Source organism: Macrobrachium rosenbergii, chromosome 6 (assembly GCF_040412425.1).
Source record: "Macrobrachium rosenbergii isolate ZJJX-2024 chromosome 6, ASM4041242v1, whole genome shotgun sequence".
NCBI lineage: Eukaryota > Metazoa > Arthropoda > Malacostraca > Decapoda > Palaemonidae > Macrobrachium > Macrobrachium rosenbergii.
The window spans coordinates 29,524,122-29,551,874 of NC_089746.1; the positions used below are offsets into that span (position 1 = coordinate 29,524,122).

Genomic DNA, 27,753 nt, shown 5'->3' on the forward strand with positions numbered 1-27,753 from the left:
AGGATGGTCAGGATTGAATTTTAAGGTCTGTGGCTCAAGTTATTTCTGAAAACAGTCATGAAAAGTCAGTAGATTGTACTCGGTAAATGGAGAAAATTCACACATTTGATCAGTTGAAGGCAGTGCAAACTTACTGGTAACTCCTCTTGTAACCAATGTTCAAGTAAAATTTTTAATTTATGAAAGGCATCTCCCTGCTCTTGGCTGAAGAATGACACTGATCTCCAAAGTAGCTGGAATGCTACTGAGGTTGAAATGGCATCACCTTGGTCTATAGTTGAGACATGCAATTCTGAGACCTGAGTTGACTCTCACAACAACCTGGAGTCAGAAAGCAGTTATGTTTTCAGTTGTAATTTTTTGCTTAATTTTTATATTAAGAAAAATGTCAATAACTGGACAATGCATCCTCTTCTGTCAAAGAGAAGTGTCATAAACTAATTCGATCCCATACCTTGCACTTGGCTATGAAATAGGGCATAAAAAATAACCCAACCAATGTTTACTTTGCTGAATGAATAACTATACCTAATAATGGATGGAGCTTGCCGACATACTTCCAGGAGTCAGATGCAGATGAGGAGTTCAGTGAATATGTTAAAAGTGTCTGTTAAATTTTTCAGGACCTATGTCATGTCCCAACAAGAAGGTCTGACTCTAGATCCGGGAATTAATAGGGTGAAATATTGAAGTTCTTTCAAATGATAAGTGTAAAAGCCTTCAGTGTCAGCAGTAGAGGAATCCACTTGAAAACATAAAAGGAGTTGAAGTGTTTTGTACATGCAACTTACCCGTCAGATATATACTTAGCTATAGTCTCCGACGTTCCCGACAGAAATTCAAATTTCACGGCACACACGACAGGTAGGTCAGGTGATCTACCATACCCACCGCTGGGTGGCGGGAATAGGAACCATTCCCGTTTTCTAATCAGATTTTCTCTGTCGCTGGTTCCGGCAACATCTGTTGTTGGTTCCTCCTGCTTAGATTTTCATTTTTCGCTCGCTGAGGATTTATTTTGGACTGACCTTTGGTGACGTATTGGATCTTTGGCTTGGCATACGCTTTTGTGGTTTGATTTTGATTTTGGCTTTGGATTTTTCTGTAAGAATGTCTGATCAGAGTGTTGCACCAGTTTTTCGTGTGTGTGTTAAGTCTGAGTGTAAGGTGAGACTACCGAAAGCTTTGGTAGATCCTCACACTGTGTGTTCGAGGTGTAGGGGGAATGATTGCTCGATTGATAACACTTGTGTTGAATGCGAGAATCTCACTGATCTGGAATGGAAGGCTTTGAGCTCTTATGTATGCAAGCTGGAGAAGGATAGAGTTAGGAAGGCTTCTTCTAGGAGCTCGAGTAGGTCTCTTTCTAAAGAAGTAGAAGTAGAACCTAACACTCTTCCAGATTCGCCTGTCACTCCTGTTGTTTCAGCTCCTTCACCCTTCGTCGAACCTGCGGATTCGTCGTCGGAGATGGCTGCCATGAAAGCCACGATCCGCAAGATGCAGTTGCAGATGCGTGCTTTGGAGGAGAAGAAAGGAAAAAGTGATAGTGATGTGTGTAGTGTCCCCAGTGTAGTGGAGGGGGCGTCTGACCGGCTCCGCATCGCTCCTAGGCCTAGACCTCTTCCAAACTCCCAGACCCAGTGGAGGAGGAATGTCGACAGCCACAAGGGGGATGAAGAGCATTCCCAACGGTCAGGCGTCCCTTCGGCAGCTCCTGTTGACGCGTCCCAAGCTGCCTTAGATCGCCATAGGAAAGGGATCTTGAAGAATTGTTTCTCGTCTTCTGCTTCCTCTTCGCCCAAGCGTGGTTGGAGTTCGCCGAGGAGTCGCGCCCTTTGAAGAGGACTTGGAAGGCGAGAGGAGAGCGCATTGGATTCCAGCCCTGAACGCTTCCCTGAGGGTTCTCCCGTTGCGAAGAAGAGAACTCGAAGATCTCCCTCCTCTTCTTCGGGGGGTCAGGAGTCCACCAAGCAGATCCTGGTTGGCCTCCAGGCTCAGCTCTCTGCGCTTGCTAGCTCTTTGACCAAGAACTCTTCTCGTAGGAAGGATGTCTCTCTGCCTGTCAAGTCCTCCAAGAAACACCTTTCTCCCAGCAAGCGTCCTTCAGTTTGCAAGCGATCTTCGCCTGGACTACGTTCTCCTGATAGAATTCCTTCCTCTGTGAAGCGCTCTTCTCCAGTTAAGCGCCCCTCCAGTAGCAGGCGCTCCTCTCCTACCAGGCGCTCCTCTCCTTGCAGGCGCTTCTCTCCTAGGGCGCTCTTCATCGGCTGATAGCGCCTCTCCCTCCCAGGCGCCGCGCCCTCGTCGTCGTCGGTCTTCTCCTGTTGGAGATGATCTCTCCAGTCAAACGCTCTTCACGCAAGCCTCGTTCGTCGTCTCAGAAGCTCCTCCCCAGCCTCCCTCCCTTCTGGTAGGCTCCTCTCCTAGTAAGGGCTCCTCTACCGTTCGAGGCTCTTCTCCTGTCAGGCGCCAGTCTTCTAGCAAGCGCTTTTCCCCGGATCGACGCTCTTCAGTGGACAAAGGCTCCTCTCCTCCTAGGCGCTCTTCTTCTGGCAAGTGCCCTTCATTTTCCAAACGTTCTCCTCCTCCTGCAGGCCTGGAAGTTTTATCGGAGGACGAATCCCCCAAGGACGTTAGTGTTTCGGATTACAAGAGGTTAACAGCTTTGCTTGTTCAGGAGTATGGAGAATCCCTCAAGCCTGCTTCTCCTCCTTCTCCTGGCTCCATGCTTTCGAGCACCAAGGCCTCAAGTCGTCCTCCTTGGTTAAGATGCGTCCGACTATCTCGATGAAGAAGGCGCTTAAGGGCTGCGGAGAGTGGCTCTCTTCGAAGAAGGATGCCGGCAAGACAGTCTTCTCCTTGCCTCCCTCCAGGCTTTCAGGCAGAGCGGGAATGTGGTACAAGACAAAGGACCCGATGGGGTTGGCTCTCCCCTCATCGGCTGGATCAGACTTCTCCTCATTGGTGGATTCTTCGAGAAGGCTCTCGCTTAATTCGGCCAAGGCTTCTTGGGGTTTATGTGAGTTGGATCATTTCCTCAAGGGCCTTTTCCGTGTTCTCGAAGTATTTAACTTCATGGACTGGTCTCTAGGGGCCTTAGCAAAGAAGAGTCTAGAAGAGGACTTTGTCAGCATGGAGGACCTCGGCAGCATTTTGTCTTGCTTAGACAAGGCTGTCAGGGACGGCTCTATGGAGATCGCTTCCCTTTTTGGTACTGGCTTACTTAAGAAAAGATCCGTGTTCAGTGCTTTTCTCTCCAAATCTGTTTCTCCTCTCCAGAGGTCCTCCCTCTTGTACGCTCCTCTTTCAAGCCATCTTTTCCCGCAGGAGACGGTTAAAGAAGTGTCTCGTTCGTTGTCGGAGAAAGCATCTCAAGATCTGCTTGCGCAATCTTCTAAAAGGATGAGACCTGCAGCTCCCCTTGCAAAGAAGGAGAAGGCCCCCTTTCAGGAGCCCTTTCGAGGATCCAGGTCTATCAGGAGGCGTAGACCTGAAAGAAGAACAAGACCTTCAGGACTCCCAGCCAGGAAGTCCAAGTGAGAAACAAGTCCTCCAGACGCCTGTGGGTGCCAGACTTCTGAACTTCGCCGAAGCCTGGGCACAAAAGGGGGCGGACGAATGGTCCCTCTCTATCCTGAGGAAGGGTTACCTCATTCCCTTCAACTCAAAACCTCCCTTGACAACAACTCCAAGGGAGTTATCGGCGAGATACAAGGATCCTGTGCGAAGGCAAGCCCTTCTGCTAGCCGTCGATCAAAGGCTAGCAAAAGCTGTCATAGAACCGGTTCAAGATCTTCATTCCCCGGGGTTTTACAATCAGCTTTTTCTAGTGCCAAAAACTTCGGGGGGGTGGAGACCGGTGTTGGACGTGAGCTCCCTGAACGCGTATGTCATCAAGAAGTAGTTCTCGATGGAGAAGACATCCTCTGTTCTGTCGTCTCTTCGTCAAGGAGATTGGATGGTGTCCCTGGACCTTCAGGATGCATACTTCCACGTACCCATCCATCCCTCCTCCAGGAAGTTCCTAAAGTTCATGGTAAATGGAAGAACCTTCCAGTTCAGGGCTCTGTGCTTCGGACTTTCCACAGCCCCCCAAGTGTTCACGACCATTCTCAAGAATGTGGCTCATTGGTTACATTTAGAAGGGGTAAGGATTTCCTTGTATCTCGACGATTGGCTGATTCGTGCCAATTCGAGAAACCGTTGTCTGGAGGACCTATCTCGCACCTTAAGACTGGTACAGTCTCTAGGACTTCTAGTAAACCTCGAGAAGTCCCAGATGATTCCTCAGCAGAAAATTGTCTACCTGGGGATTCTGATGGATTCTCGGGGTTTTCAAGCGTTTCCATCCCTGGAAAGAAGGGAACGCTGCCTACAAAAGGTGACAGACTTTCTAGAGAAGGACAGATGTTCTGCGAGGGAATGGATGAGTCTGCTGGGGACCATTTCCTCGCTGGAACAGTTCGTTTCTCTAGGAAGGCTTCACCTAAGACCTCTGCAGTTCTTCCTGAACGAATCTTGGGATCGGAAGTCCCAAGAGTTGTCAGACTCCTTTCTGATTTCGGACCAAGTAAAAGAACATCTCCGTTGGTGGTTAGACCCCCAGAAACTGGGTCGAGGAATCCCTCTTCAACCGCCGAACCCTCGCCTAGTGTTGTTTTCAGACGCATCGGAGTCGGGTTGGGGAGCAACACTAGGCTCGGAAGAAGTGTCAGGCACCTGGGAAGCAGAACAGAGGTCCTGGCACATCAACAAGAAGGAACTAGTAGCCATACATCTAGCACTCGTCCGCTTCGAACGGCTAGTCAAGGGGTCGGTAGTGCTTGTAAATTCCGACAACACCACAGCCCTGGCTTATATCAGAAAGCAAGGAGGGACTCACTCCTTCTCCCTTTACGTCGCAGCAAGGAGCCTTCTGATGTGGGCGGAGGAGAGGAACATCATTCTCCTCACCAGGTTCGTTCAGGGAGAAAGGAATGTGAGAGCGGACCTGCTCAGCAGGAAAGACCAGGTGCTTCCCACGGAATGGTCTCTACATCCAGAGATTTGTGAAAGGCTGTGGTTCCTTTGGGGGAGACCCAATATCGACCTCTTCGCCACACATTGGAACAAGAGATTGGAGAACTACTGCTCCCCGATCTCGGACCCCAGAGCAGTAGCGATAGACAGTCTTCTCCCCCGTTCAAGATTCTAGGGGAGGTGATAAGAAAGTTCGCTTCCTCAAAGGGCACCAAACTCACCCTGATCACTCCCTTTTGGCCATCTCGAGACTGGTTCACAGAAGTACTGGAATGGATGATAGACTTTCCCAGGTTGCTCCCTCTCAGGAGTGATCTTCTCAAACAGCCCCACTTCGACAGATATCACAAGAACCTCCCCGCTCTCAACCTAACTGCCTTCAGACTGTCGAAGGACTGGTTAGAGCGAAGGGATTTTCGCGCAAGGCTGCGAAGGCCATCGCCAGAGCCAGAAGATCCTCTACCTTGCGCCTCTACCAGTCGAAGTGGGAAGTCTTTAGGAGATGGTGCAGAGCTCAGAAAGTGTCCTCTTCCAGTACCTCTGTAATGGATATCGCGGATTTCCTTATTTATCTAAGGGAACAGTGTAATCTGGCGGTTTCCTCCATCAAGGGATATAGAAGCATGCTTTCCTCAGTTTTTAGACACAGAGGTCTTAACATCTCTGAAAATAAGGACCTTCATGACCTTATAAGGTCATTGAAACGTCTAAAAACAAGTCCCTAGACCTCCCAGCTGGAATTTGGACGTGGTCTTAAAATTCTTAATGTCCGATAAATTTGAGCCTCCTCGATCTGCCTCTTTCAGGGATCTAACCAGGAAATTGTTGTTTCTTTTTGCTCTTGCATCTGCTAAAAGATTGAGCAAATTACAGGCTTTGGAAGGTTCTGTCGGCTTTAAAAAGGACTCTGCAATCTGCTCCTTTAAGCCCCTCTTCTTAGCAAAAAATGAGAACCCTTCCAAACCTTGGCCTAGGAGTTTTGAGGTCAAAGGACTCTCCACTATATCAGGACAAGAGTTGGAGCACACTCTCTGTCCAGTAAGAAGCCTTAAATGTTATCTGGAGAGAAAGAAACAGCTCGGGGGCAATACTGAAAGTCTTTGGTGCTCAGTCAAGGATCCTTCAAGAACTATTTCTAAGAACGCCCAGGCTTTCTTCATTAGAGATGTTATCAAGGAGGCGCATCTTTCTTGCAAGGACGAGCACTTACAGCTCCTGAGAGTGAATGCTCATGAGGTGAGAGCCATAGCTACTTCTCTGGCTTTTCACAAGTCTTGGTCCCTCCAGTCTATTGTGGACTCTACGTACTGGAGATGTAACTCGGTGTTCGCTTCTCATTATTTGAGAGATGTTCGCGTTAGTATGAGAATTGCTTCTCTCTAGGAGCTTACATATCCGCGGATTTGGTCCTGGGTCAAGGAGCTGAAGCCAATCCATTTTAGTCTAAGTTAGTTGTTCTTTTAATGCGTGGTTGTGTTTTTATGGTCGGTTGGAAGAGAGTGTTGGAGATAGCCTCTCTTTCATCTCGTATCACTAACAAGGTTAGGCTTGGTCAGGTGGTTGGGTTTGGTTATTAGCTCCTTGTAGTATTTTATTATTACCTAGCTCTGTCATGTAAGAGGGATATCCCCCGTTGATATGATTCAGGTAGAGGGCTCTGTCATGTAAGTGGGTCATCCCCCATTGGCACGATCCATAGCAGGCTCTGTCATGTAAGCGGGTCATTCCCCATTGACATGATCCAGAAGGGCTGTCAGTTTTAGGTCACATCCTCGCTGAAGCTCTTGAGGCAAGCAGACTCATAGACAGCATCCATGAAGTCTTCTGCCCAATCAGGTAAGAACCATGTTTTTTTGTTTATCCTACAACATATGTTGTTTTCCTGTTTTTTATTTATTAGCTGTCTCTTGCCCTCCTCCAAGGGTGCCAATCAGGTAAGTATATATCTGACGGGTAAGTTGCATGTACAAAAATGATATTTTTATGATAAAATAAAGTTTTGTACATACTTACCCGGCAGATATATACGTTTTTATGGCCCTCCCAGCCTCCCCTCAGGAGACAGGTGGAAGAGAAAATCTGATTAGAAAACGGGAATGGTTCCTATTCCCGCCACCCAGCGGCGGGTATGGTAGATCACCTGACCTACCTGTCGCGTGTGCCGCGAAATTTGAATTTCTGTCGGGAACGTCGGAGACTATAGCTAAGTATATATCTGCCGGGTAAGTATGTACAAAACTTTATTTTATCATAAAAATATCATATTTCATCACTGAGACTTTGCCGTTGCTACAGACACTCAAAACACAGACCTTCTGCTGTAATGCATGCAAAATATTATGGAAGTAAAATATTTGGATTTGCTAAAAACCCAACTTTACAACTTTCTAGATTTAATTCATAATGAAAGGCTCAGAATACATTTTAGAACTTTTAAGTCTTAAAGCAAGTCACAGATTTAAAATTACTGTGGTTTTAAACTTTTTATCATATACTAAGGTCTCAGAACTTTTATAAATTTTACAAAAATAGAAGCGAGGTATCTATCAGGAAGTCTTTTCAACAGAGGAATGTTTTTATGAATAATCATTAGCTACTATTTCCTAGTTGATCCGGCAAGCTCACTGAAACATTAAGTTTAATCCAACCAAAAAGAATGTTGTAAAAACCCTAACCTTTACCCATCATCATCACAGTGACTAATGCTGTGGGGTACAAAAAGGCCTTTTCTGGGGTTTTACTTTCACAGGTCTCCACTCCCGTCCCACTTCCCATCTCATAGTTGTCATGTAAGTCGGGGCCTTCCAACACTTCAGGTGTCCGTAGGAGTCCACCTCACACTTGTGCACTATTCTCCTGAGATGGTGGAAAAATTGAGTGTAATCAGTTTCACCATGATATGCCCCATAAACATATGAAACTTTGTAGTTTGCCTTATGGTATCATTTCTTGCTATTCTGCAACCTGAAGCCTGATACAGTATTCTTAAAAGCTTTTTTCTGGAATTGTTAAATCCTTTATATTGTTTCCTTACCGCACAGTGATTTATGTCCGTGTAGCAATACTGATCAACCAAACTAATGTCTTATTTTCATAAGTCTTTTCAAGTGATTTAATTTTCAAATCTTATTTAGCCAGCACGTAGTTTGATTTGTCTTCCATGTCTTTTGTCTTTAAAGTTCATCTAAGTCTGAAGGTTTCTTGAAAATTATCTGTACCCTTTTTTTTCTGTCATGCAGCCTCTCAATTTCTTAGAAAATAAGAGTGTAAATAACTACAGTAACTGACGATGATAACTGGTTGCCAATTAATCATTAAAGGTCTTCCTGTGACCTGTGTCAGCCTGACTACTTTAACATAGCTGAGAGTTTCTCTCTTAAAGGAATTGAAAAGGTTTAAACATTACAGAGATTGGATACGAAAATGATATTTAGCAGCAATTTTTACAAATTTCAATTGAATATAAGCCATCATCACGAAGAAGTCAGGGTTGAGAGAAAATTTATTTTTTAAATAAATGATGATAAACCTTAGATCTTCCCACATTAAACATCTCGTTGATGAGCTGTCCCTCACTTAACACGATGAAAAAATGCACCACCTAAAGTGACCACTGACGCTATTTAATTCGGCATTGGTGATAAATGAATCTATAAAATAATATTGCTGACAGAAACAATTATAAAATGTTATAAAACAAGCAATAGCCCCCGATATAAATACCTGTATATACTAACAATCGCAGACATTCAGATGTATCTGCATTTCTGTATCAAACCAATATCTCGGTAACCATGTATTTGCAACAGAAACCATGTAAAAGATCTTTGTTAAGCAAGCAGTTGGGTTAACTTATAGATTCCAAAAGCCAACCATTCATGTTTCTTTTTCCTTTCTTTCAATCTTCAAGCTAAAACCCCATTTGGACACAGTCAACAGACTAGACTCAAGAGGGCTCCAACGAAATCAGCCTGCAAAGAGGCATGTTAAACTTAAAGGAAAAGGCAATCAATAATTAAAAACGAGGAAATAGGAAATTGGGTTTATAACACCAGAATTCAGGAGACGTCAGTAGAAATCAAGTATGAATTTACTCCTCGCTTAAGCATTTTGGAGTTCAGAAGACTCCACAGCTGCACTAGGCAAACTATCCAACATTTAGATTAAAGCCACAATAAAACTCCTAGTAAATTGAGCAGTATTAAACCTAATGCTAGAAAACAAAACACTGCAGCAGAAGCCTTCCTAGTGTTTTGAGCAAATATAGCTAGGTCAGGTAACAAATACTGCAGAGGAAGTTTGTCGTTGTAGTACACTTTATGTAACGAACATAATGAACTGATTTTTCGTATAGCCTATGCCAGAAGGAAGCATTAACAGCGGGCAAAATAAACTTGACTGAAGACATAATTCTATCAAAGAGTTTGAGATGAGAGCCAATACCTGAATACCACGCTGAAGAACAGTACTCCAAACAAGGACGAAGAGAGTTAAAAAAAAAAAAAGACATTCTTTATTCCGAGGCATTAACATCTCGGCCAGACGCCAACTTTTTGAGAAACAGAGGACGCAATATTACGTATATGCTTTTCAAAAGTAAATTTATCAAAATTTACACCTAAAATCTTAAAGATAGTCACTGACATTTAAAACTATCATTTATATGCAAATCAGGATGCAAAAGAAAGAGTGACCTGGATCGACTAACTATCAGACTTTTGAATTTTGGAGGGTTTAAACTTTATGCTCCAAAGCCTACTCCACGCATGAATACGTGCCAGTTTTCTATTCATCGATTTTGGAACCGCAGACCTGAGACACGGAGAACAACTAGAAGAGCATATAATTTTTTAGACACCGGGATTTTCTTACAATTAATCATGTCTACAAAAATAAAAGCGTGGGTGCTAAACATGGAAGGAAATGCTACAAGAAATAAAGAAAAATTATATTCTTTTCTTGTAGTATTTCCTTCCAAGTTTGGCGCCCACCGGCGTATTCAATTAATTTGTTCTTTAGACCTTGCCACATGCCACTAACTAGATGATAAATCGCAAAATCCAAGAACACCCGAAATGACAGTACTAAAGCTACTATATTGCCATCAACAGAGACCATTAGGACTTCATAGGTCCCAGCGCTTGGCCTTTGGCGTAAATTCTATATTCTATCTATCTTCTAACAGAGACCATTTAGATTCAGACTATTAAAAGTTCATATTAAATATTAAACTATAAGCCAATTCCCAATAATCTTAGCGTGCAGATAAGTAGGCTACTTTATGATTCACACTCAATGCCTGCACTAAAATCTGAACCGCCCATGCGTCCCTCTGCATCATCATCAAAAACACTTTGCAAGACGGAGGATATTGACAAGAGTGCATCACAAGTACCAAGGCCTTTACGAAACCCAGACTGAAATGATGGTAGAAGGTTATTATTCCCAACAAACTTAAAAGATGCTTGGAGATTTTTTTCAGGTTGACGTAGTAGGCTATCTTTGCGGATGAGCGCAAGCTTAGTAATACAGTGCCTGTTCCGAAGAGTGGCATATCTGCAGACTGCAGCCACTACAGGCCAGCTTCAATTCTCCCTGTGTGCTCTCAAGTTACAGAAAAACTTATTTTTAAACCACTTTACAATTATGTGGAATCTAAATTAATGTTAGCCGATAATCAATATGCATATAGGAAGCAGTTAAGTACCAGCGATGCATTTTTAGATCTGACACGCCGTCTGCAAGAGAACCTTGATTAGGGTTTTTGAAAGTAAAGTAATTCAAATAGATTTAAGTGCTGCTTTCGATTTGGTAAATCACAAGGCACTTACTTATAAATTTCAGAATCTTGGGGTGAGTGGATATATTTTAGGTTTACTTCATGATTTCCTTACAGGTAGGCAGCAGCGAGTTGCTGTTGATGGGATCTTTGGTGAACCAAGAGTTCCACAGGGTAGTCTTCTTGGTCCGCTGTTATTTTTAGTGTATACATGTGATATGGTTGTTGGTCCGGAAAACAAGATTGTCCAGTATGCTGATGATGCAGCACTTGTGGGTGTAGTAAAGTTTCCACTTACGAGAAATGAAGCTGCCCTCAGTCTAAATCGAGACATGCAGCGGATTAGTGAATGCTGCTGTAGGTGGGGTATGAAGCTGAACTCCAGTAAAACGAAAACACTGTTGATTAGTAGATCGCCTACAGACTTCGCATCCCCTCCTCCCCTTCAGGTGGATGGGACTTGCCTGAATCAGTCTGAAGCTTTAACTATTCTTAGTGTAACTTTTGACTCATTACTGTTGAGAAACGTCTAATGAAAGTGTCAGCAAATGCAACACGGAGGTTAGATATCGAACGTAAGGCCTCATATATTTATGACAACGATAAAATCAGTACAACCTGTTTTAGGTCATTTATCCTTCCTTTGGTGGAATGCTGTTTTCCAATGTGGTTGTTTGCCTCTGCAGATAGAGCGATTTGTGGTGGTAGGTTGTTTCCTAAGATAAGCAGTTATGACTTGGACCATCGACGGGTGGTGGTATCTTGTCTGTCAATTTTTCATAACAGATCTTTCACATTCACAATTGATCCCTGATCCTCTTTTCATGCCGAGAACGACCATATTTGGTGAACAGCAGCACCAACATGCAGTAATGTGCCTCGCTGTCAACTTACCAGTTCTAGAGGTCCTTTATTCCTCACACCGCTGGACTGTCGAACAGTCTTCCTGAGGATGATGTGCAATTGGAATCTCAAAATTCAAGTGAAGACGCAATGCATTACTACCTTAAAACAATTCTTCTTTACTTCATTTATTTACTCACATTTTAGTTTGCTAATTTTTCTTTTCTAATAACTGATCTCTTCTTTCTGCGCTTCCTATTACCTTCTGTTACTTCTTTCAAATGAACACCATATTCTTTGGAAGCTTGAATTTCAAGTCATTGGACCCTGTGGGCTTGTTCCTTATGAATAGGGTTCATCTTCCGAATAATAATAATAATATTCTCAAAACCCTTAGATAAAACAAGGGTTAATGAAATCGTCCTATATTCTGAGGAGCATGGGGACGGACTTAGTCCTTTAAATAATGTAGCAATGTTTCCCCATTTCTTCAAACAAAATGAAAACTTGCAAGTCCAACAACTTTTGGGAAAGGTAGTAATCTTAGGAACAATGAAATCGGCCGTAAAAGTCCGATCGATTGTTCTTCCACGAATTAAGGGCTTCTTGCTGTTCATGATAAACAAGCTTACTTGCAGCATGGTTTATCTTTAGGACAAAACTTCATTATTTTAGGCTTCTTGTTTTTAATGGTTAGCAAGCTTACTTGCAGCATTAAACCATGGCTTATCTTTAAGACGTAACTTCAGGATTTGAGGACTTCTCTCAATAATGGTGCCAAGATGATTATTTACACACTCGGTAATAATCAGACTTGAATAAATATCACGCTAACTGAGCTCCATTAGATCTTGGTGAATACCATACCAATTGACCTGGGATTTCAAGTCTAGCTTTCTTGAAAAGCTAACATCTGGAACAAACTGATCCTTCTCCACATTAACCCTAAAATATGATCAGATGAGCCCACTGGCAAACCTACTCCATACGATACAGTTCTTGTAACATACTGGTGTGTAGTTTCATTTATTGACTACTCACAACCAGAAATGGGGGAAAAGTCTAACGCAGCAACACCATGATTATCTGTGGCAGTAACTGAGTTCAGTCAGTTGGTGTGATGAGCACTGTAATTACCATCTATAATGAAATAATTCTTGGAGTTACCCTCCTGAACTGCTGCCATTTTGGAAAACAAGCAGCCATAAATACTCATCCAATCTTGGTTCCTGTTTGTTAATCTACCATGGGGTTCAATCACCTGTTTTTCATTACGTCCACACTCATCTAGTGGCCTATGAGATGTGGAAAAACTATCTCTAATATACAAAGCCATTACAATGGACCATGGAATTGCATACGTTTGAGTAAAATGGGCTCTTCCTGAGTGAATGCCATATTTAGACACACCGAACGCCGGGTGGACCATTAAGGAATGTATGGTAACACTAACAACAAAATGTACATGCGGACTGCACCGAGTCTCCTAACTTCTCCAGAACCTTCGTCATGAGGAAATGAAAATGACAACCAGGCCTAGCAACAGATATGTAAGGGGATAATGGAACACTGAAAAAAAAATTAAGTGCAACTGATAGTGGAATGAAAAAAAAAAAAAAAAAGACTGGAGTCACGAAAGCGACTGGTGCTCTGAGAAATGGTCTGAACTCAGTAAACTTGGGGCTGCAAAGAACGAAAGCCCAAAAATGGGTAAACTAAACGGTTTAAACGAGAGAGAATTATCCCCAAAACTTCAAATAGGCAGTCATAAAAATCCAGCAAATGAAAAATAACTTCAATCAAAGGATAAAAATGAAAAAACAATGCTATCGAAAAGATATGACACAATGATAATTTATAAGGCCTGCCTTAAATGACTGGAAAATTCCACAGCAAACATGGGACTAAAAACTTAACATACAGCACAAGGAAAACACGAATCCGTTATCCTCTTAAGCACCTAAGCCCTAATTAACATTGACTAATAACACTCAAAATTCCGGTGCTTATTCTTCCCTGGCAATCGCCTAATGACCAACAAGACTGAACATATAGGTGATTGTTTCATTACGCAAATTACGCTGCACTTAACACATGGGCCAAAATAGCCGAAACCCTTACTAGGCTAGCCTAAGGAAGTCAATTTTTTTTTTCAAATAAAAAAAATATCTTAGCCTATGGTAGAACAATCACTGCTCTTACCTACTAAACTCACTAATTCAATGCATTTCTGACCGCTTTAGTTTACCAGTACCCTTAAGCACAAAGGTGCACACTTCAACTTCATAGCAGATGAAGCAGCAAAGTTGAGCCCGTTACTTTCAAGAACTACGATGGTCTTCTGAACGACGAGAAGGGTCTTTCTCTCTTGCTGGGCACACAGTGTACAAACTGTTAACGGCTAATCGAAAGATGAAAGGACTTAGAACCAAGCAGTTGTTGCTGGCCATGAACTTCGTATCCAAGGGCAGAGGACACCACAACACCGGGTGACAGGACAACAATGACTGAGACGAGAACAACTTTCTCGGCCGGTGGTGGTTCAACGTTCCAAACCAAAATCAGTGAAAAGAATGGTCCCACAGAGGTAATAATCTGCTTTTAATTCTGAAATTTAACTAAGCGAATTTTAGGATAAATTCCGTTTACATTCCGCCGAGTATCATAAAGACTGAAAACTGGGAAAGAGTTAGTTTATAGTGAATAAATTTTGCTATTTTTTAGCGGTTATTGTGATTTGTATTATTTGTAATTTTTACGGGAGTTTTGGGTCTTTTACTTTTCGTTACTGTATATTCTTTCAAACATATGTTAATTTTGAGTTTCTGTATGAAATTCTTATTACATAAAGTCAGTTTATTTTATGAGTTTGTGTTCTGTTTATCAGCACGTTGGTGAAAATGAATTTTTATTTCTTTTATGACAGTTATAACACCCATACTAAGAGCTATGGTGGTTTCTAATCGCTTTAGCTATGCTAGGTGCTAATTGAGCACCTTTATTAGCTTTATAAGTTGCAGAATGTATTTTATTTACTGTTGCACTTATTTCTATACTGGTTATTTCATTTCTTCATTTGTTGATGATTTTGAGGTGCAAAAACCTGTTCCTAAGTCATGGATAGTTGGATTTACGATTAAAGTAAGCAAGGTTTTCTCCTTTACACTAAAGTACCTGGCTTGCATCTCGATTACAGTCACGAAAAGCCGTTATGGATGTCGTATCATTACTTGCACACTTCATTCGCTGTTCAGTGAAAAATGTGACTTGAATCTTCATGTCAACATGTCATCAAGATACTAGTCGAGGTATATTCATGAAAAGCGCGACATTGAAGTGGAATAAAAGTTAAAATTAAAGTGTGTATACATGGATCTAATTACTATTGTTCAATGAATAAGTATAAAACAAGGACTACTTATTTGTTATACGGCTGACTTGAAATGCAGAACCGTGGAAATAAATCATGTAGACTTACAAAGATTCGATTAGAGAAGTTGGAATTTTGATAGGTTTTGCGGGTGTTTCAATGAATCATACAAAAGCCAAGCTTAGAACTTATAAACGTACTTACCGCGTGTCGCGTGAAAATTTCATAATAATCCATTGGGTCCTGTTCTCATGCACGTCAGTTCAGAAGTGAGCCATAAAACATCTGGTTTAACGCTGCTTGTCAGAATTTCACGTCGATAGAATTTCATGCAGACGTATTTGAAAACGGCGCAGGTTATAGCTATTCATATTAGTGGACTTATCCTGCAATAGGATTACACTCAAAGATCCCTTAATAGGATTATGTTCGACTTATGATTAGGGCTGTTAGGCAGATATTTTGCAACACTGCATTACCAGGAAGGATAACATTTCTCTTACTGTTGGCTCGTGCGCTTAGCTGCAACCCATGCCGCTTGAAATAGTTTTTTTTTTTTTTTTTGCCCAATGTACGCAAAAAAATAAAGAAAAAATGCTGAACCGCCAGCAGCGTAACTGGAGGAAGTGTTATAATAACTTCCATTGCTTCCCAAAAGATGGCGTGATAAAAATTAATTGAAGGTGACAGTGGAAGGGGTCACGATGGTTTCCTTTCAGGGGATTTCGGTGCCTCCAAAGTCTTTTAAAGCACCTTCAAATTTCGACATCACAGAGATCCCCTCTTACTGTACATCAGCCACATGGCTAGTAGAGCTTACCCAAAGTTTGGAGTGACGTCACACCGACAGGAGGCTTGCAAATGCAGTGTTGTAGCTGATTGATACATAAGCAAAAATTAGTAAAATCTTCGCAGTTATTTTTTCAGAAACATCCTCAAACACAAAGTACATGTAACAATCCGCTCTCTTTTCAAAGAAGCTCGTACTGTACATTAAAATTTCCAAGTTCCTTACAAATTAAAATCCTGACAAAACTCAGGACAAATGTAAGTGTAATATCTTGCTAAAGAGGTGAACAGTAGTTGGTCATTTGAGCCTTAAATATTTAGTATCGAGTGGTAGCTAAGATCCAAACCTATACAGTTTAGGTCAAATTCAAGTATTCAGTGAAATGGGATTTTCGGTATTAAGTTTATAAAATGCTTCGTTAGATTACGTTAAACTTACATTGTCCATTACTGTTCACATTTTTTTGATGCTGGGTCTTTTAGTTTTTCCTCTTACTTACTGCACTCGAAGTCTGGTAAATAGCCCATCCTCACTTTTCAAAATAATTATGACTTACAGCCGCTGTGTAGCTGCTACCTCTATCGGAGTCATAGCTTTACTTCTGAATGATTGAGTGTTAAGGCGAACTATTTATAATCTTTGATATCACTCGTATTGACAGTTTACAAGACTAGTCAGGTAGGTTCACTTTCGAGGAGCATTACTAACCTGATTCTCGTGTTCAGTTCATTCAGCTAGGGTATTTTTCTGTTCGATAGCATTACTATTACTTCCCAATTCACAGTATGGTAACTGAAAATCGGTAAAAAGGCTAGTAGCCTTAAGGACTAATCATCATTGGGAAATTTCAGCAATCAGTGAGCCTAAAAAATAATGTCCAAATTACTAACCGCAAGGTCTAAGGAATAGACCTTGACTAACATGGTCACTTTATTGGCCTTGTTTACACGAGAGAAGTGCTACCCTGAACGTCATCTCAACCTCCCAAGAGATTAAGCAAGCAGCACTATCCTGCAAGGTTAATATAATCAAACGGTACCTCTGTTCTCCCAAAACCACAAGTTACGTTGTAGCAAGCCCATCCTCACAAGAAGGGCTCAAAAACGTTAGTCAATACGTAATAGCATTAAAACCCCCTTAAGTTGGGTATAAAATCCTATTGCCTTTACAATAACCTATTGTATTTTCTGAAAAATAAAAAGGGCCATAAAAAGACATTTAAAAATCCTTAGTATATTAATTTTAATTACAAATTTGTAAAACTTAAAAAGAACTTAATACTGAATAAGGATGCTAAGAGAATAATTTAGATTTCCTCAAAGTACAATAAGTTTAAAGACAGCCTAAAGTGAACACTTTCTATATTAACGAGCTCAATTTAGGCCGAGTATACACTGCATTTAAAACTTCATAACTTAAAAATTTCTATAGATTAAAAAATCATACTTTCAAAGGCAGAAAGTCCAGTCAATCTTATTAATTTTTACCATGCAATAATACAGTACAGTATCACTTGCTCATGTTAATTTACGCACACTGCATATTGTTCCAAGGGAACCCAGTATAAATAACTCTGAAAATTCTACATTCACCGAAATAAACTGTAAAGCATTACCTGCAAGTGTAATTTCATTAACGGTAACTAAACTTTCTACATCTTACACGTACCTTAAGATACAGTAGTAAAACTATGTACCTCTCCAGTTTTCAAACATTTACGAGTTCTGACTGGTTTAGGAAGCACTGTCAAGTCTTTACTGTATAGCAAAATATTTCTACATTCTAAATATATACATTTTCTTGAATCAACACTGAGGTTTCTTACTTCTAGTCAGACTGACAATCACAAACAAATTTAATAGCCACATTAAAAGGGAAAATGGGTTCCTGTATAACACACATCCCCACAAACTTGTTATAAAGAGTAAAAATCTGATTGCATGCCAGAATTCGGTACTACTCGAACATTTTTTGAGATGTGTTTTATGTAAGTAAATTCTAAAATCGATAATATGAATTACTGTTAATTTCGCAAATACCAGCACCATAATGCATTTTGACAGTCTTTACCATTTTGTTAGTTTTTTCTTTCACAATACCTTTTTTTTGTATATCCTAGACAAAACACTAAAGAACGTCTCTGGCAACGGGATAATTATAGAATGGCACTCAGTATCTGTGGGGTCTAAGGCAACCCTGGAAGAAATGAGGTAAAAAGGGAAAAACACCCTGTAACATATGGCTGAATTGAACATTCACACTATCAACTATGTACACTGTACACTTGGCCATGGCACATGGTCACACTGATGTGACTATCGTCAGTGTCTATCATGGTAATGGCCCCTGGGACCCGACGAGGACCGCTGTCCATATCTTGACATGGCAGACCCCTCCCTACTTTCGCTTCGTGATCTGTTGTTGGAGTGATGACTATGCCCACGAGACACGTGCGATGAACTACTTCTGTTCAGAGAAGTGTTTGGTCTACGTGATGCATTGGAATCTAGAGATTTGCTTGGAGAATGATAACTACGCCTAATATCCTCCCACTTGCCATAGCGATCGAGGCGCCTTTCTTGAGCTCTACGTTCTTCAGCTTCCAAGTCATCACTTATGTAACCGTTATTGCTGTAAACTTCCAAAATTGGTGGGCGTCCTCCACAACCATTGACAATGTCCGGACCCCCACGGCGATTGGCAGCTCCCTTGCTGAGGCTGGATTCACTCGATTCCTCTCCAGAAGTGCCAAGGCCTAAGTCTTTGTCATAGTTAGCACCATCCTCTTTATTTGAACCGTTCGTTGCAGATGCAGCAGGGGACATGAAAGCCCCAGACTTGCCTAGAGAGACTAGTGTCATGGGAGAAACTGCCGATCCATTGTGAGCTGTTATGCTGTGTGGTCTTGGAATCTTCAAGCTACTTGATTCTGGTTGTGTGGTAATGGGCGGTTTACCTTGGGTATAAAATGGTGGTCCTACAGCTCTTGTAGCGGTTGGTGGCAAGATGTCTTTCTTCTTGTTGGAGCAGGAACCAGGGCCCAATACTGACAAAAGTACTGGTAAAAGGAATATTCCGTGTACTGCTCCGAAGAATATAACTAAGAACACTGTCTTGAAGAATGTAATAAATATGTAAGAGGGTGCAAAAATTAGCGCTGTAATACCTAAAATCGTAGAAAGCCCACCCTGCAAAATAGGGACACCGAGGCCATAGAGACATTCTTGAACGCGCTCATCTGGCGTGTCAACTTTAGCCGCCAAATATGCATATGATATATGGGCAGAGAAGTCCACGCTAAAACCAATGCACATGATCAGATTTATCATAGAAATAGAATCTAGATTCACGTTCCACAGTGTCATGTATCCAACGACGCCCACTTCGATGGAGACTATCGAGAAGGCGACCCATAACGAACAGAGGGGATTAGGAATAAATATGAGGGAAATAACCATCATCACACCAGCTGCTAAAGATATGGCTTGGATACTTGTGGTTCGTACCAGCACAAACTGAAAGAGAATAGATTACCATTAGTTTTAGTTTAGTAACTTCAAGTTTATCCTCATTCTCAAAATTATCGTCATAATACTTCATATTTTTGAGAATCTCGTGCTACAGCATCTAGCATAACTTGGAAAACTAGGCAAAGTTTAGATACCTCCCTTCAACTACTTACTTGATCAAAGAATATGAAGAATGGATTGAAAACAGTGACATTTAAGGGAGAATCCTGCGCCACTTTACGCAGCGTTTCCATCATGTCCTTATCGTCATTGGCATCCAATATCTTGTAAGTCTGAATGATGAATCGAGATGCAAGAATGCGAGTATAATCTTCATTGAAAGCCACATCTTGCGAGTATGGATTAGCTGGGCCCGACAAGTAAATCTGCAAGTTTCAAATTTATTTTATAAAGGAAGAAAAGTTACAGTATATATAGCAGTCTCACTCACTCACGCTATTTCGTAGTGATTTTACCTTAATTTTTATCAAAATTTTATCAAAATATTTAGTAAAATTCCACCAAGTACATACTATGAAGTTTATCTAAATCACAGAAATTTCTACTAAGACTTACAATGCTCAACTTAACACATCTGTCCCTTTCAAAAATCACCGTACAAGAAAATGATTAAATAAAACTATTACCCTTGTACTTACATCTCTCAGGTTAAAGATGAAGTCTTCTTCTGTCGTTACATTGAGTTCCAAGTACTCCTGATTTCTGTCCAAGAAACCAAGCCATGCTCGTAGCCAGGATTCAGTATAAAGGGCTCCAGCAACGTAACTAAGATTCTCAAACTGTTGGTGAAGTTCGATCAGCTGTTCTTGAGTCGTTGGGTCGCTGTAATTCAAATCTCCAGTTACAACCACCTGTGGAAAAAAAATAAAATTGACAAAATACAGTCGAGCATTGAAAAAGTTTTTCCCCAAAACCAATCTTATCCTCAGGCTATTGGTTATTCATAAAATGCACAGGATAAATACACCCCTTACATTTCAAAATTTCATAAAACCTAGTTTTATTAAAGCCCCAAATACCATGCTACCTAGTAGCACAGAATTTACTAGACAATTTCTTGTAACTTCAAATTTAGCATTATTCCCAAAAACTAAGCTACAAACAGGTATACCAAAATTAAAAACTGAATATGCAACATTTTTTAACTGGTTGCAGCCAAAAGCCAAATGACTTTATATCAGCACAAGTCTCATGTAATGAGGGATGACATGTACCGGATTGGTCACTTACCTGTATTCTATACGGATAATCACGGAAATAATGATCTTCAAGGTCGTAAAAACGCACTGAGTAAGAGTCGTATCTCGACAGCCTACGTCGCTCGAGACCTTCCTTGACCATTGTGCAGCCCCAGCAAGCTCCCAATAAATATAACAGGAAGATCATCACAACCAAAGCTGAAAGAGCAAGAATTTATCATCAGAATGGGGCAACTTCATGAAAGTATATTGTTACACCGTAATAAATACAGGGCTAATTACCTTCACTAATGGGTATTGTATGTACAGTTGCCACAACCTTTGCACATATATGAACGAGCTTGCGTACAGGGTCAATTACCTTTAATTGCAGGTATATTCAGCAATCGAGCAATGTAGTCCCTAAAGAACACCATTAATGCGTGATCCTTATTATCCTCAGGGTTCCAGGGGTCGGCAGCGCTAATTCCTCCAGAGCAGAAAGTATTGTAACAACAACCTTCGTCCTCTGAAAGAGTAAGGGAAAAAGTGGAAATAATTCATGCCTTTGATTCGAGGAGTGAAAGTGTACCATTCAACTAGAGCACCTGCAATGCTATAAAGTGCACTGATTTCATCTATCCTCCAAGCAAGGCAGCTTAATGAAATTTGTGCCTTGCAGTTTTGAAAATGTGAAATTTTGAAAAATCTGTGTTAAGCAAATGTATCAGTGCAATGCTGGCACCAAATGTAGAAACAAAGCTGTCACCTAACTTCCTGTAGACATTTTATGTCAAAACACTGCATTACATCTTTTGTTAAGTATAATGAAGAATAATTTTGGGCAAACTTACTTGATTCCGAGACAGGTTTGACTTTGATAGTGCAGATCACTCCGTGCCTCTGGTCTTTCTCCATATGACCAGCAAGTGCCATACACCCACCAAAGAATGTGACGTGCCATATGTATGTAACTAACACTGCCATACCTGGAAAAAACAATAAAAGTTATAAATTACTAACCACCTCTCAAAAATGCTAGCAAGAAGGATATAAAACTTAAGATTGGTTGACTGACTGATCTTTAGATATTTAGGCGCCGTCAAGTGCAGTTACGACAGTGACGATGACAGCACTAAAGTAGTGAGCTTTTGCATGTTAAGTCTATATAAACTATTTTGTAACTTTTACCCTAAATGACAAAATGATTATAACAATCAGTACTGAAAACATTTCTAAACGTGATGTATACAATATGGTTCAATTCTAGAAAACCACACTGGAATACACATGCATAAAATATTCAAAATACACTATTACAGGCGAGTTATGCTATTTATAACAAAAACTGATCAGTAGGGGAAGTTAACGCACAATTAAGTGCAACAAATGGGCCAAAAATTTCTAGATTTCAATATGCATAAATGAGGTTATGTTTAACAAACAGCAACAGTGTATATTCAGTTTGACTCATGAGTAAAATACAGTAGCTAATACAATTATTAGCTTACCTGTGTACAGACAGAAAATCTGCACGCAGGGGAAGGGCGTGATGGCACCAATATAGAAGGAAATCATATCTGTAAGCGAAGTGATGGTGATGCTGACTGCTGCTTCCGCGAAACAGTGACCCATCCTTTCGTGCACAGAATCTTGCAGGTTTGTGCGTCGCCACGCAGCCAACATGACGAAGGTGTCATCGATGCCAATACCTGAAATGTAGAGAATAATGTTCAATGATACAAAGAACTTTGGTATTTTGTTCCTCGATTAATAGGATTTCGTGACAAGATGACAACATGTAAATGTAATCTGCATTCTCCTGAAAATCCAATAGACAACAGTTTTATTCAAATTATTTGCTCCGTAAATTAGAACTGTACACTGCATCTTTGCCGAAGGCATTTATGTCAACAATGGGCTTTTGAGAGGAAGGGAGCAGAAACAAACCGCCTTCTTGCAGCACTAGTGCGCGCGCTAGCACAAATTGTCTACAATATGGCCCAGACTGCAAGATCTTCCGCCTTTAAATTTTTTCTAAAGTTATTTTCAAGAAAGCTCTTTCACAGCTGTTCTAATTTCCTCGTCGCCATTTGCTGTTCCCGTGATAGTTGTGTATGAAGCAGCTCTACTAATATAGACAACTGTATGGATGTGCGGTTTTATCGGCCTTAAAAATTCAGTTTGTTAGCTATCAACTAGATTAACCTGGCCAGACAGTACACCAGCAAGGGCTCTTACTACTGGGCAGCCCGTAATAAATTCGTAAGCTAACTATTAAGTCCAAGAAAGGGCAACACATGAATATGTCCCTGGTTGACATCACTTCTTCGAATAAAAATAAATTCAATTCATCTCCGTTAAAATGGATTATCTACAGTTGGGGTAACGGTCAAAGAAACCAAAAGCAACCAAGTTGGAAACCATCCAAGACTCTAGCAATCGTAAGCAGCACTTTCACTTTCTAGTCTGACGGTCGGCCATCGTCACACAGCGAGAAAGCCTGAGGAGGTAACCACTCTGATCAGGGCTGCCAACATTGACAGTGCTCCTGTGCAACGTACTTTTGTTTCTAGCTCATTTAAAATAGTATGTGCTGTTAAATATTTTGAAAGTTATCACTGGTCTGTTTTATGTACGCTACCTAATGTAGAAAGTTGGGTAAAATTAATTACCTTTTATTGTCTATACGGCCATTGCACATTGCAGCACTCTTGAAACAGCAGTGAGCGTCGAAGAATGTTTCGAATTTTAAGCAAATGCCAATGTTTAAACCAAATATTTAATTTTTATTTTAAATTAGGCCACAAAAAAATCCCCCATGCGTAAGTCTTATGAAATCTCTCTCTCTCTCTCTCTCTCCCTAATACTGCAAAACTGGCAGTTATTTGCGAGATTAGTCTAAGCATGCTTTACGTAGTTAACTTTTCGATAGCTAAGATTTTGATCTGTAGTCCAGTGTATTGCGGATTCTATTTCACAAACGACCAACTTCAAAAATATGCCGTGGCTAGAATTTTTCCTAAGAGTAAACCTATTACTTCACGTAACATCCACGGGAAGGATGAGAGAGAGAGAGAGAGAGAGAGAGAGAGAGAGAGAGAGAGAGAGAGAGAGAGAGAGAGGAGAGAGGGTTGGGGGTTAAATCAAATTATGCTATGGCACAAAGGATCAGAAAATTCTTAGTATCCCTGGAGCCCTTATACACCAGGTGGCCTCGCTAAGCCGCATGGAGCATTTTTTAAAACACATTTTCATGTTAATAAGCACATGTAAGGAACCTGCTTAACCTTCAGCGACTGTTTTAGGATTCTGAAAGTTTATCTCTACATAACGCGTTAAGAATTTTTGTTTTCTTTTCAAAAAAACAAATTACCAATTCGAAAGCGATTTAGATTATTTTTTTACTTCTTGCAGAATTTCAGTGATTATCCAAGCTACTAAAATTTTATATGAAATTTTGGCCATACAGCCAAACAGAGGGGCACTTCAGCGCTGAAGACAGTGAAGAGAGGAAATTGGAGCAGGGGCACCAAGATGGAAGGAAATGGGAGCGGAGGTAAAATATAAGGCTAAAAATTGGGTGCAGCCAGGGGCTGAAGTGACGCTACCGACAACCTTTAAAGTGCACTGACGGCAATATATCCCTACGGGACAAGCTACATAGACCAAAGAACTAAAATGACAAAAAACGCCTGCCCCCAAAAAAGCGTACTGAAACTGTAATAACTTATTTCGATCACTAGATATCAAGAACATCTTGAAGCAAGGATTAAATACTTTAAATAACCCTTTTAAAAAACCACTAAATAGGAAATAGCCTATTCAGACCTAACCTTGCCACCAAGTAGGGTAAGATATTCCCTATCTAATCATTATGCAGATGTCAAGGTCAGTCTCAACGCTATGACCATCCGCAAAACCTTACACTTAGACGCATGTGCTCACACACCCCCATAGCCTAACCACAAATCCCAATGTCCTCACTTTCACTTGAAAAGAGGAGGAAGAGGCCTTGTTAGAACTTAACAGCTTTCAAAATAAGATTTCAACCTCATTTGTTAACATGTAATGGTAATTTTGATTTTTCGACGAATTTATCCTAAAATTCCAGTAAGAAGAAACCACTGCGCTTACATATTTATCTTCTTGGAACTTTTGTTTACATTGCAGCCTTCGCGAAAAGCAAATTCCCGTAGAGCGCACATTGTAAGAGACAAAAGCTTCATTGTCACACCCAGCGAGTATTGCAAGAGGGCAGCATTTCCAAGGTACAATGAGAACAATTCCAAGTCGCCACCAGTTATGGATGGGGTATGATTAGTAAGGTCTATCAAACGTTCATACCTCCGATGAACTTGCCCAACCCTCTCATTAGGCTACTCCCCCATTTTCCCCAGCCTTCATTCAAACTTCGTTTCCATTGTCCCAATCTCCATTGTCCCAACCTCCATGAAACTCTGTTTCTGACCGTACCCTAACTCCATGGAGCTCATCTTCCACTATCGTACCTTCAGCTCAAAACGAGAAAATTGAAGAGAGCGCCTCACGAGCCACTATAATAGCATATCTAGCCAGTTGGGATACAAGGAGCTTTCTATAGCAGCCACAGTGATTACAAAATAGATAAACTTATAAAACATTCGATCTTTAGTCTTAATTTGGTCTTTCGTCAATAGCAATTATTAGCTCAAGGGGGTTGATCAAAATCTACATTAACTTAGTTTGTGACGTCGGGGAAGTACCCAGTCTCGATCGGCCATGATGATATACCCTTTCCTCACCAGACAAAATAATGTGAATTAGTGAACTTGATTGTACTGAAGTCAACCATGCTGAAAATTGCTCCATTATCCCACGCCAATAGGTATCTTTCATTCTACCAAGCTACATACAGCATACAGAAAAAACCACTCAACAGAGACTACATTGTGTGTAACTATAAATATGGTAGAAATTATAGCAAATGGAAAGTGTGGTATTCTGGTTATGCTTGACCTAAGTGGAGCATTTGACACAGTTGACCACAATCTACTGCTTGAAGATCTGAGTGCAGTAGGCATCGAAGATGACGTACACAAATGGTACAAAAGCTACTTAGAAAATAGGAAGGTTACAGTGGCTATATCAAATGTGAATTCAGAAAAGAAAGGCCTAACAAAAGGAGTGCCCCAAGGCAGCGTTCTGGGTCCACTGCTATTTGGCATTTACACAACTGAATTATCTAGAATTCTAAATAAGCACAAGGTAAGTATAAGCTGATTATACTCAGTTCTATTTTCCTGTCGAAACGGTAGAAGACACCATTAGTAAAACTGATGCAATAATGATATAAAAAAAATGGATGTCGGAGACGAAATTGAAATTAAGACAAAACTGAGTGTATACTATTTGGATCTGACAGTGCACTACGAAAATATGAACACTTCAAAAGAATAACTAACTATTGGTTCGTCAACAATAAATAGTGTAGCAGCAGTGAGGAACTTAGGAGTATTTATTGATACTAAATTGTCGATGAAGAACCATATAATGCATATTACAAAAACCTGTAACTATCATATTAAAAACATTGCATTTATTAGAAAATACCTAAACGAAGATACTCTGAAAACAGCAATTTGCAACCAAATACTTTCGAGGCTTGACTACTGCAGCGTTATATACTATGCTCTCCCTAACTACCTACTAAGAAAATTGCAAGGAGTACAAAACAGAGCCGCCAGTTTAATAAAAGGACTACGTTCCCGTGGTAGAATAACCCCAGCACTAATTGAGCTACATTGGCTCCCAGCAAAAGCTAGAATAGAGTATAAAATACTACTTATAGTCTTTAAAGCACTAAAATATGTTGAACCAACATATGAGAAACTATTTAAGCTTCTTTAGACCCGAAATGAATATTGTAATTAGACATGCAAGTGAAGCATGTAGGCTATTTGAACCTAAAACAAATTGTAAGTCAGGCGAGAGAGCATTTGTACACTGCGCACCAAGACTATACAACAAAATACCGCCTGAAGTTAAGAGCATACAAGAGGAATGCAAATTCAAAGAGGAACTAAGACTCTATTCTGCAGGAGCTACGATACTGACGAGAAAAAGACCTGAAAGAATTACAAAATATAAGCAGCACCTATTTTGAAAACGTACATGGGCCCGCCAGAGAGGGAATTATCTCTGTGGAGGGCTGTACATAAAACCAAACAAAGTGAAACAAAATGATGTTTGTCATTCATAACCTCACCCTTCACCCTTTCATTTGCGATCATTTTCTCCTAACAGTGCGACGTCTTCCTTTGTTTTTCTTGCGGCAACTTGAAAATACGACCGTAAGCAGGAAAATTTAAGCAGCATTCAGTTCATTTTGACGAAGTTTATCATTTCGTTCTTCCTTGGTTCCTGTACTTGGTTACTGTACATGACTCATGTATATTCCTAAAGCATAATGAAAAGGAGGATGATGTTTTACTCCTTTTCAGCAAGATTTGAGTAATGATTGTTTCTAGTTACCAAAAGTGTGGTCGAATGAAACTCGATCGTAATCTTTAACATAACAGCTCATATAGCTAGGAAAATTATTTCCTTGTAAACAGTGACCAAAATTACGTAATTTTTACAGGTAATTTCAACGTAATTTTTACAGGTAATTTCATTCATGAGCTCCACTTAAACAGAATTTTCAAGTTCATTGACCTTACAATTGGGCTTCCACGTTTTTTTTCATGCTAGGAATTTTTGGCAATATTTGGTTGTTTACCTGTCACAAAATTCCGCATCTTAGTTCGAGCTGACACTCTTTGGGTCCTTTCATTACTCATCGGTAGCAGCCAGTCACTTGCTAATCAGGAATGCTTCAAGGACTTGGCCTTTACTAGGTAATGGACGGGATACCGGAAATATGAACATACTTTTCTAGTTAACATCAGGATTTGGGAAATCAGCTCAGCAACTTCCTGACACTTGCTTCCAAGAGGATGGAAGAGCAAACTGGCAAACAAACGTTACCTCAAAGTTGGAAACTTTATACGGCCTTTTATTGTTAAAAGTGGAGATTGCAACCCTGTCAGTCACCCGATCTCTGGACATAGCACTAACAACTTTCACTTATCGACCGACGGTATCTTGTCTAGCCGCATTGCACCTGGTCTAACAAACCATCCAAATGCCTCGCATTAAATTCCGAAATTTTCCTGTTGAAAAGATTTTTGAAAGTTCAAAGAATTTGTCCTTAAAGGCAG

At 40.6% G+C, this 27,753-nt stretch overlaps 1 protein-coding gene and 1 long non-coding RNA gene across 7 annotated transcripts in view; both read right to left on the reverse strand.

Annotated features, from left to right (window-relative positions):
* Nucleotides 1-14,218, reverse strand: LOC136839405 (uncharacterized). The gene is made up of 3 exons (XR_010853313.1): nucleotides 13,847-14,218; nucleotides 7,698-7,878; nucleotides 1-321 (listed from the first exon to the last, which is right to left on the reverse strand). It is a non-coding gene; the product is annotated as an uncharacterized lncRNA (long non-coding RNA).
* A 2,803-nt stretch (nucleotides 14,219-17,021) lies between these two features.
* LOC136839407 (patched domain-containing protein 3-like) overlaps nucleotides 17,022-27,753 on the reverse strand; it is a 179,576-nt gene continuing 168,844 nt past the window's right edge. For all 6 annotated transcript variants that reach the window (XM_067105404.1, XM_067105403.1, XM_067105402.1 and 3 more), the window contains 7 exons: nucleotides 22,024-22,224; nucleotides 21,367-21,501; nucleotides 20,895-21,041; nucleotides 20,565-20,731; nucleotides 19,973-20,185; nucleotides 19,487-19,699; nucleotides 17,022-19,319 (listed from right to left, as the gene is read on the reverse strand). In XM_067105404.1, coding sequence (XP_066961505.1) covers nucleotides 18,126-19,319; nucleotides 19,487-19,699; nucleotides 19,973-20,185; nucleotides 20,565-20,731; nucleotides 20,895-21,041; nucleotides 21,367-21,501; nucleotides 22,024-22,224 — 2,270 coding nt within the window. In that variant the 3' untranslated portion in view covers nucleotides 17,022-18,125. The remainder of the gene's footprint in view (nucleotides 19,320-19,486; nucleotides 19,700-19,972; nucleotides 20,186-20,564; nucleotides 20,732-20,894; nucleotides 21,042-21,366; nucleotides 21,502-22,023; nucleotides 22,225-27,753) is intronic.